The sequence below is a fragment of the Hakea prostrata genome, chromosome 3, assembly GCF_041222555.1.
Source record: "Hakea prostrata isolate BN-2017 chromosome 3, UWA_Hpros_2, whole genome shotgun sequence".
Lineage (NCBI taxonomy): Eukaryota > Viridiplantae > Streptophyta > Magnoliopsida > Proteales > Proteaceae > Hakea > Hakea prostrata.
In genome coordinates this window covers 46804207-46815779 of record NC_142602.1, presented here as the reverse complement: position 1 = coordinate 46815779, position 11573 = coordinate 46804207, and the positions used below count along the sequence as shown (strand labels likewise).

The window sequence follows — 11573 nt, the reverse complement described above, 5'->3', positions numbered from 1 at the left end:
AACCACCAAAAAATTGATTCGGACAGTTGTTTCCTTAGGAAAACTTCCAATGGATAGATCCAATCGAACCGATCCTTCGCTACTGGAGATGACCCCCGCAAAGCCATATAGGTGTGTAGATGAAGGTTTCATCAAGTCCTAATCCACCTTCAATTTTTGATACACTTCGTAGGAAATTAGGTCAGCTGCAGACTCGTATCAATCAAAACTCTATGCACTTCCCATTTGTGCAATCTCTACCTTGATGACTATAGCATCATCATGAGGTAAACATACGTCTCTTTCGTCTTCTTCGCTAAAGGTGATAGAATCTTCACCATTCAGCTTCTTCCGCTTCGCGCCTCTCCGGCTCCAACAAATTTGGATTTGGTTTTTAGACTCCGGAATGATTTGGGCTCTAGACCCCCGAAGATGGTAAGGATCGGTGACCGAGTAGCAACTTCAATCACCTCCTTGCCTTTTTTAGACTTCGGGGCCTCCCTCGATTGTTCTGAACTAACCGAACGATCCCTTTTTGGAGCAGCCGCACGTGGCCCATGTGGCTCCTCCCTTCTCCCCGCTAACAAAACCGGACGGATGTCCCCGAGATATCAATCTCTCAATATCTCGCTCAGATGATGACGATCATTAGTATAATGACCATAGTCCTTGTGGAATCGGCAATACTTTTCCCGATCCCGTTGCTCTCCGGGTTTCAAAAGAATTTTAGGCGGCCACTTCAAAATATTTTTTCTTTTGAGGATATTCAAAATATCAGCCCTAGGAGCATTCAATGGAGTGTATCACTTCTACCGGGGGATCTTTGGCACCAAGGCTGGGATTTTCCAACGCGATCGCGAACATTCTTCTTTGGCTTCTCGCTTCGGGAGCCTTTTGTTCCTTATTGGAGACTTTATTATTTCCTTGGCGCGCATCTAGAATCTCCATGACTTCAGCACCGTTACGGCATCTCCGTACCAACTCAAGCATAAGTCGTGGGTATATCCCGTAGTAATAACTCCAGGAGTTTCCGATTAGTGAGTCCCGTGAACAGAGAGCGGTTACGGCTACTTGTTCGTCCAAGTTTTCTATCTCCATCGTCACTTTGTTGAATCTTTTCGGAAACTCTCTCGATCGATTCGTTCTTTCCTTGTTTGATAGTAAACAAGGTTTCTTCCATTTTCTTAACCTGTATCCCACTCTGGAATCGCCCTATGAATTGGCGCGCCAATTCGTCAAAGTTTACGATCCTTCCGAGAGGTGAGGTTAGAAAACCACTTTTGTGCTGCTCCGTCGAGAGATGAACCAAAAACCCGCATAAAATTTCATCGAATTACCGGAAACTCGCCATGGTCTCGTTGGTAATAGCCGATGTGAGCTGTTGGATCTCCGGAGCCATCGAATGTTGAGAAGGTAGGCAAATGGAAGTTATGGGGAAACCGATATCCCGCAATTGGCTCAGCGAAAGGAGTTTTCCGAATGACTGAGTAAATATCCTCAATTATTCTTCCCTTAGCCAACTGCCCTAACTTCTCATTGATGTTAGCCAATTCTTGACCAATCTGGGTCGGGTGATCTTCAGCAATATGATCACAACCTCGATTAACACGATCATCCCGCGCTACTCGATCATCACGAACAGCCCGTCCTTCACGAACATTCCTCTCGTCACGAACCGCTTCGATCATCACGAACGGTTCTTCCGACCGTAGGGTGAGTGAGTTCTTACCCAGTATCCAACCTTGTATTTGAATCAGTTGTACTCTCTTGCGGTCTGTCGAACCGATCGCCTCGCCTCGGTTGATCATCAATCCTCCGAGGTCCTCGGTCTCCTTCACGGAAATTCTGATCAACATTCCGGTCTTCAGCCATTCTCTGGTCACGTGGCAATGCACGTCTCCCTGAATCGCGTTGACCAGGCTCTTGTGGTAAAACCACTCATCTGGTGAGCACGCGGAGTGCTTGGCTCACCTCCAAGAGTTGAATCTTTACCTGATCCAATTGATCTTGGATTGTATCAGGAGGAGGATTACATCCTCCCTGGCCATCATCCACTTCGATAGGATTTTGGCTTTCCTGGGGAATATCTGGATTATTCACTCCAGGTATCTGAACACCGGAATTGCGTTGTGCAGCGGCTGCTGATCTAGTCACCATGGCTTTTCAAGTCTTTCCCACAGACGGCGCCAAATGATGCGTCCAAAATCTGCTCAGCCCTTGGATCTCCACGTGATGTCCCGCAAAACGAAAGCGTCGGATGTGGCCCGACCGCTGGGGTCGGGAGTCCACCTCCGAAGGCTAAGTCGATTGATGAACTTAATCACAAACGGCTCTGCTAGAAGCACAGAGCTAATGAATGAAGAAACGGGAAAGGTGATCTAGATAGCAGATCGCTGATAGTCTAGGTCTATCAGTATGTATCTGAACCTGAGTCTCAGATAGTATTCTCTTTGATCGATTGATCCCTCCCTCACCTTGTATGGTAGTGAGGTTTATATAGAGTGTACCTTCGAATCTCCTTCGTTGGATGCACTTGAGCCTTCTTCGGGTAGTCGTTGGATTTCATCAGTGAGATCCGTTGAGCGATAGACTTCTATTAGTTTGGGCTAGTAGAGGACTCCTGAGATAACCGTTAGGTTATGCGATAGTTATCCCTTTGATGATGATTATCCGCAGCCGTCAGTTTGAGTCTGCTGTCATCAGGGTGATTACCCTAATCCATAAGTAAGATTAGGGCACGCTTGTAGCCGAATAAACTTTCTTCTTCAGCAAGCCATCTTCCGGACCCAGTTCGCTCGGGAGCGATTCGGTTTTCTCCGTCTCGACCGGGGTCGAGGGTCGGACCAGGTATGAACCCGGTCTGATCATAAACTCTCCATATTATTAAAACAGAGCAACGTATATTATATTATAAAATAGGGAATAAAGTGCATAGTGTTGTAAAATAAAGAGAATATATTAATGTCCCAATTGCACTGAGATATGATACTTTAGGACCAAGAAGTTCTTCATTATTTTCATGGGGTCGAAATGGATCTTTCTTTATGTCAAGCGATCTTACAACCATTGGGGTACTCAATGGATGTGCTTTATCCATATAAAATCGCTTTAAAATCTTCTGTGTAGAAGTTGATTGATGAACAAATATTCCATTTGTCAAATGCTCAATCTGTAAGCCAAGACAATATTTTGTCTCTCAAAGATCTTTCATTTCAAATTCTTTCTTCAAATAGTCAACTGCTTTTGGAAGCTCTTCAAGAGTTCCAATGATATTCAAGTCATCAACATATACACTTATTATAACAAAGTTAGATCCATATCTTTTAATAAAAACACAAGGGCAGATTGGGTCATTTTTGTACACTTCTTTTAATAAATATTCACTAAGACGATTATACCACATACGCCCTGATTGCTTTAATCCATATAATGATCTTGAAGCCTTATTGAACAAATTTCCCGGGAATTTTTATATGTTTCAGGCATTTTGAATCCTTCAGGAATTCTCATATAAATTTCACTATCGAGTGAGCCATATAAATAGGCTGTAACAACATCCATCAGACGTATGTCAAGTTTCTTATGCACTGCCAGACTAATAAGATATCTGAAGGTGATTGCATCTACCATAGGAGAATATGTTTCCATATAATCAATGCCAGGCCTTTGAGAAAATCCTTGTGCCACAAGTCGTGCTTTATATCTTACGACTTCATTTTTCTCATTTCTCTTTCGCACAAAAACCCATTTGTACCCCACTGGCTTTACACCTTCAGGTGTTTGGACTACAGGTCCAAAAACTTTACGTTTTTCAAGTGAATTCAATTCCGCTTGAATTGCGTATTTCTATTTTGGCCAATCATTTCTTCGTTTACATTCATCCATGGATTTAGGTTCAAGATCCTCATCTTGTTTCATTATTTCAACCGAAGCATTATACGCAAAAATGTTGTCGACAACTATATCTTTTCGGTTCCATCTTTTTCCTGTAGTGACATAACTAATTGAGATCTCTTCATTATTTTCAGGTACCTGAACATCTTCTAAGGTTTTATGGAAAGTTATGCCTTCAGGATTTTTATGATCAATTGTCTCCATATCATGACCAATTGTTTCCATATTATGATCATCTTGATCATTTGCTCCCTTTCTTTTTTCTAGGATTTTTATCCTTGGAACCGATTGGTCTTCCACGTTCTAAACGTGGTTTAGTCTCATTTGCACTAATAGATTGTCCTACAGAGACATCAATTCGAATTGGAGCATTCATAGCTGGAATATGAGATTTAGTAATTCTTGGCAAGTCAGTAAAAGCATCTGGCAGCTAATTTGCAATATTTTGTAAATGAATTATCTTTTGAACTTCAAGTTCACATTGCTTAGTACGAGGATCTAAATGAGATAAAGATAATGCATTCCAATCAATCTCTTTTTCCAACTGTTTATTCTCTCCCCCTAATGTTGGAAAAATTGATTCATCAAAATGACAATCAGCAAATCTTGCTTTAAATGAATCTCCAGTCATTGGTTCTAGATATTGCATTATAGAGGGAGATTCATATCCAACATATATTCCCAACTTTCTTTGGGGACCCATCTTTGTGAGTTGTGGTGGAGCAATTGGAACATAAACAGCACAACCAAATATTCTAAGATGTGATATATTTGGCTCCTGACCATAAGCCAATTGTAATGGAGAGAATTTATGATAACTTGTTGGCCTGATGTGTACAAGTGATGCTGCATGTAAAATAGCATATCCCCATGCCAACATAGGGAGTTTTGTTCTCATAAGCAATGATCTAACTATTAATTGAAGACGTTTAATAAATGATTCTGCCAGACCATTTTGGGTATGAACATGAGCAACAGGCTGTTCAACTGCAATTCCAGTTGACATACAATAATCATTAAAAGCTTGAGATGTAAACTCACCAGCATTATCAAGACGAATTGTCTTTATTGTATAATCTGGAAATTGTGCTCTTAATCGAATTATTTGAGCAAGCAATCTTGCAAATGCCAAATTGCGACTTGATAATAAGCATACATGTGACCATCTTGTAGATGCATCTAATAAAACCCTATAATATCTAAATGATCCACATGATGGTTGGATGGGTCCACATATATCACCCTGTATACGTTCCAAAAATGCAGGGGATTCAAATCCAACTTTAGCTGGTGATGGTCTAGTAATAAGTTTCTCTTGAGAACAAGCAACACAAGAAAATTCATTGAATTGAAGAATCTTCTGGTTCTTCAATGGATGACCAAGTGAATTTTCAATAATTTTTCGCATCATATTCGACCCGGGATGGCCCAACCGGTCATGCCAAATAATAAAACTATTGGAATAAAAATTCTTTTGATTCACCAAAGCATGTATTTCAACCATGCGAATATTTGTGTAATACAAACCGAAAGAAAAAGCAGGTAATTTTTCCAAAATATATTTTCTACCTGTCACTTTTGTAGTAATACAAAGATATTCGGTTTTACCATCATATGCAATCTCAATATGATAGCCATTTTGACGAATGTCTTTAAAACTTAATAAGTTTCTTTGAGACTTACTACAAAATAATGCATCATTGATTACCAACTTGGTTCCTTTAGGTAATAATAAATTAGCTCTTCCAGAGCCTTCAATTAATTTTGTACTACCACTTATTTTGTACATAAAGAAAGGAATAAAATAAACTGATTGAAAACATATCATAAATTTTATTCGAACTCAAATAACAAAAAAAAAAAAAAGAAAAACCAAATCATCAAATATTGTCTTCAAAGAAATCCGCAGCATCTAGATGTGTAATGTCTGTGTGACCACCAAAATCTTCTTTATAAGCAAAATTTGCTTCCATATCGTTATTTTGGAAAGTCAAATTCGTCTCCACATTATTTCCTTCTGTTTTATTGAAGCTTGATAAAGCTTGACAAAATATTCTGGAGTACGACAGACACGCATCCAATGGCCTTTCATTCCACATCGGTGACAAACATTATCTTTACTCTTTGAAGAGCTACTTTGAGAATCCTTGCGGTTCTCTTGCTTATTTCCATCATAAGGACGATAATTATTCTGTCTTTTTCCTCATCCATGTCCACGTCCAAATCCACGTCCACGACCACGACCACGACCATGGCCACGATTATAATTTTGTCTTCTTTCATGCTTATCATGAATTGCTGCATTCACTTCAAGGAATGGAGCAGAACCAGTAGGACAAGCTTCATGATTTTTCATTAATAATTCATTATTCTGCTCAGCCACAAGGAGGCATGAGATCAATTCAGAATACTTCTTAAAACCCTTTTCACGATATTGCTGTTGTAACAGCACATTTGAAGCATGAAAAGTTGAAAAGGTTTTTTCTAATAAGTCCTCATCAATAATAATTTCTCCACATAATTTCAACTGAGAACTAATTTTAAAAACTGCAGAATTGTACTCGCTTACATTTTTAAAATCTTGCAACCTCAAGTGCATCCATTCATAGCGAGCTTTAGGTAGGATTACCGTCTTTTGGTGATCGTACCTCTCTTTTATATTGATCCACAATTCAAGTGGATCTTTCACAACAGATATTCTCGCTTTCAATCCTTCATGGAGATGATGGCGAAGAAAAATCATGGCCTTCGCCTTATCTTGATTGGATGCATCATTGTTTTTCATAATTGCATTTCCAAGACCTTTGGCGTCAAGGTGGATCTCAGCATCAAGGACCCATGACAAGTAATTCTTGCCCGTTATATCGAGGGCCGCAAACTCCAATTTTGTAAGGTTTGACATCATGTAAGCTAATATAAAAGATGAATAAATATCAAATTAGATTTTATGTAAACATTCAATAATAAGTGCATCTTCTAATATTTGAAGTAATGAAGAATAAAGAGAATATTTGAACATAAAACCAATATAAAATTTACCTAAAAAAAAAACAATTAATTTGAGCGGAATCGTGCCGATAACGTGTTATAAAATAAAGAGAATATATCAGAGACAAAGAAGAAAACTAGAACAAGATCAATCAGAAGTGTTTCATTCAGTTGAGTGCATTACATATTTATAGTAGAAGGAGCATCTACTCTGATATGGAAATACAATATATGATTATTGCACACAATAAGATGTTCTTGATATGGAAAGATAGATTGCCGCCAAAGATAAAAGGTGCATAGAATGGAAATATTGACTGCCACCATTGCATGCTGAGATCACTATAATCTTCAATAAAGATGGGAATGTGAATCACCAAGATTATTTGCTGAGGTAGTTGAGATCTTCAATTGGAAGTATTGTCTATTGAGGGGTGATGGATATCCACAATCAATATTATTTATAACACATAGATAATTATATACAAAGAAAAATCTTTCTTTTAGCCAATTAAAACTTTTATATAAGATAATTATATATTAATTTAATGTATTATTAAGAGTATTCACGAAGGTAGTAATCATTTTAATCTTTCTATGTCGCGTTAGAAAGCATTTGACTTAACAATGATCACTTGCACATTAATAAAATAAAAATAAAGATATTTGTTTGTTGATGTGCTTTTTATATCCATAAAAACTCGATTTATCAATAAATTCAAATTCGTTCTATCATTAGTTTTTTTTCTTCTTTTTTTCTTTTTTTCTTTTTAGATATAATTATATAATATTATTCATTTCTCTTCCCACATAAATTAGGTCATACATTTGTGTAGGTTAGACATTTGATATCAATATTTTGTTTCTTATAATTTTACTTCTATTTTTAGATAGATCAACCTTGTAGCTAAGGGGTCTAGTTGATGGCAAGCACGACTGATTGGCCTTTACCCACTCTTTGGTTAGTGGAACTTGTGTATTTCTTAGTCTTACTTGAGTCGTCTCAATAAAATTATTTTTTTTCCAAAAAAAAAAAAAAGAAGACAAACAAACAAACAAAGAACAATAAAGAATTATAAGGACAAGATCACAAAGTTGGAGTAAATATTTTATCTTTTTTTTCATATAAATGTGGCATTTTTCTCTTCTTATTTATAAGTCATAATTATGAATTTTTTTAATTAAAAACAACAAAAAAATAGATAACTCGTTAACCCTTATGATAGTATATTAGACAATAGAATAATACATACACATACATCTCCAACTAGATAAGGCACAATAATGAAAATTCACTTTATTCTTTATATGTAGAAGGCATGAATTATCTATTTATAATTTTTTATTTTCACATTTAAACTTAGAAGTATATAAATCAACTGCTTAACGCTAATGAACTAAAAAATGTCATTGACCAAACACTCTAACATGTTCTCCTATCACCCTCTCTCTTTTTTTCCACGTATGAAACAACCGTAACACAATATTTCCTTATCACTTGAAAATAATGAGAAAAAAGATAAAGGAAAAAATATATCATTAAATTCATGTTTGTTGTATTAACATATATACAAGAGCATATATATGTGGCGGAGACAAAAGAATTAAGGGATTCTTTCCCAATGTGTGTTTTTGTACATCATTTTAGAGAGACTAATACTTGTGTTGAGTTTCTTACTAGTTTTATTCAGTCACCACAGAAGGTCCATTTTGTAGTTGATGGTCTCCTGTCCACGTTGTCAAAGCTTATTAGGAAAGACGCGAATGGAAGAAAGTATTATAGAATGTAAAATATTTGTGCAATTTATTTATTATTTATAAAAAACTCCATTTCTTCAAAAAAATAGAGAGAGAGAGAGAGAGACAAATTAATATTTATCAAATAGAGATGGTGGATGTGCTTTTGGCTTAATGGTGGCAGCCTCTTAGGTAGAGACACTGAGTCCAAGGAGGTCTTAAGTTTGAACATTCGTCCCTCCACACCTCCCTCCTCCCCCTCTTTTTCTCATCCCTTGGGCCTGAAGGCTCTAATCCTTTTGACTAGTCACTTTTATGAGATTCATATATATATATATATATATATATATATATATATATATATATATATATAAATACTCCAACACATTCTCTTATTTGTCTATTTCTCTCTTTTCATTTATAAATAATTATACTCTCAAAACATTCACTCTTCACTTAGATACATCAATGGAAAATATTTTAATAAATAATCTCATGGCTTTTATGAAGCCAGAGGAGCTATAAGGAGATCATATGTGCATAACATCTAAGGAGGGTATGATCATACGTTGAGATGATCATTTCACCTTTTTTTATGTCTAAGATAGATGTCATATAACTTGGTAGTGATCCCTTGTATATTAAAAATAAAATGAGAAAAAAATTTATTACTTGATCATGTGGTTCTTGTACCTAAATATAGGAACACGTGAATTAGTTGGCTTCATCAATTGCTTTAAAGTAATAGCAGACCTAAATGACTCCCCTCCTCCCTTGATTGGGCAAATTCAAAAATTATTTCTAAGATTTCGAAGATATGCCCATCATTCTCTTCATTCTCATTTTGAATTCTGACACGCCAAGACAACTTTAAGGTTAACTTTGTAGCTAAAGAATGTGCAAAACTCAAGGTTCATTAGAACCAAGTTTCATTTTCCCTCAAATTCTGATAGATACGTTTTTTCTTAGCCCCAGACTTCTTCTTTTTTTTTTTTTTTTTTTTTGTTGGCTGGGGGGTGGGATAAGGGTGTTTTTATATATTACTTACTGTAATAATAAATAGATTTACATACTATAATAAAAGAAACCCTGCGCATCCTCGCGAACAAATTCGCGAAGGGGCACAGGGAGCTGAATAGATAACAAACCAATCTCAAGTCCAGTGTAGAAAATCGGCCAAAAAGTTTGCAGGACGATTCGCTTCCCTATTATGATGCTTGAAGATACAAGATTAGAGATCTCATATGTTCTCTACCAGCCCTAACAACGTCCACAACACCATTGTCTTCTCTATAACCATCTAAATCTCCCTTAAAGAATCAGACCTAACCAACTCCTAGTCCATGCCAAAGCCTCGAGCAAACTGCATACCCTTATATATAGCCATCAACTGAGCGGCCACCACATCTAAAATGATGATTCCTCCTACAACTATAACAACCACCTCTCCCATGGAGTTACGACAAATTACCGTATAGAGAGACCAATGCCCTCCATAGGTGATCCACCACAGTCCATGGAGACCAGCCTAAGGAAGGGGGGACCATTTGATGCAACGCTCGATTGTGTTCTTATAAGTGATACAAACCCCAACCCTATTAAAAAAAATCCCTCTCAGCCACCGAGTCCATGACCACCACATCCATGGCTAAGAATTGATGCTGAACATCCAACAATAAATTATGAAACATACTCTCCTAGGTAGATGTGTCACCCGTATGGACCCGTCTACTCCTCTCTTACCAAACCCAATATAAAACTATTGTAAAACAAGTTTTTTTCCCTACATTTCCACAAAGTTACTATTGAGTTTCAAGGCCCACTAGTAGACATCCTCACTTCAGCTTGGATAATCTACATCATCAGGTGTAAAACATGACAAACAACCCTCCATACGTCGTCAGTAAAGGAACATATGTGAACAAGTGGAAGTGAGATTCAATAGTTTCCTCACAACGTGGGCAAATAGTCACAACACCTATCAACTACCGAGCATCCCTTTCACATGTAGCCAAGCACTCCTTGATAGCCAACCAAGCCACAAAGGAAAATATGGCCCCAGATGTTTTACTTGGGATGTTTTCAATTAATGAATCTTTGATTAAAAAAAAAAAAAAAAAGATTACTACATGAATTATCACTCAAATTTAAGTAAATTAAGGAATAAACTAATACCTAGAAAAATTGCTTCATATGGTGGCCCTTATGAAGTTAGAGAGGGAGAATTTTACATACACATATTTAATAATAGTGGGTTGACAAGGTGGGATGGCCATTTTACCCTTTCTATGTTTAAAAGGGGCCATACGACTTGGTAGTGGTCTTTTGTCCATTAAAACCGTAAAAAAGAAGGAAAAATATATTACTTGATAATGTGATTCTCGTACCAAGATATAGAAATACGTGAATGGATTACTAAGCTTCTAGTAATTTGAAATCCTATTTGATGAAAGTATTTGCACACTTTATTATTTGTCCATTTGTTTTCTCACTTATGAAGTAGTGATACCTCCAACCCTTTTTAACTTGAAAGACATGAGAAAAGAAAAGTATATTTAAATAAAAAAAAGTAGAAAATTAATTGCTAAGTTATGTGTCTCCTATGATAATATAAAGCTTAGTTAGAGTGCAAGCCCATATGCAATGAGTTGGGAATTTTGAATATGCCCAAGGGCAATTATGGAAATGCATAATTGGGCGATTACAATATATGAGGGTATATTGGTAACCACCGTCCCACTCTGAACACACTATACTGGATTCATTGCACCTCTCTCTCTCTCTCTCTCTCTCTCTCTCTCTCTCTCTCTCTCTCTCTCTCTCTCAAAGAAATGTAAGAAAGAAAGAAAAATGCAGGTTTTAGCTACTCTTTGTGTGAAACCCAGCCCTAACCTTGACCCGGAAACCTTGTTATTTGTAGGTCCGATGACCCGAAGTAAAGTAAGAAGTCAGCTTTGGGCCATCCCAGTAGAGGA

General features: G+C 36.9%; 1 protein-coding gene across 1 annotated transcript; it reads right to left on the bottom strand.

The window, feature by feature from the left end:
- Positions 1–6076: 6076 nt before the first annotated feature.
- Positions 6077–6778, bottom strand: LOC149022356 (uncharacterized). The gene has a single exon (XM_089147601.1). It carries the CDS (start codon positions 6776–6778, stop codon positions 6077–6079), a length of 702 nt encoding a protein of 233 aa, XP_089003727.1.
- Between the last annotated feature and the right edge of the window lie 4795 nt (positions 6779–11573).

Coding starts and splice junctions, on each gene's coding strand:
- LOC149022356 (XM_089147601.1), bottom strand. CDS start 6,778: ATGATGTCAAACCTTACAAAATTGGAGTTTGCGGCCCTCGATATAACG.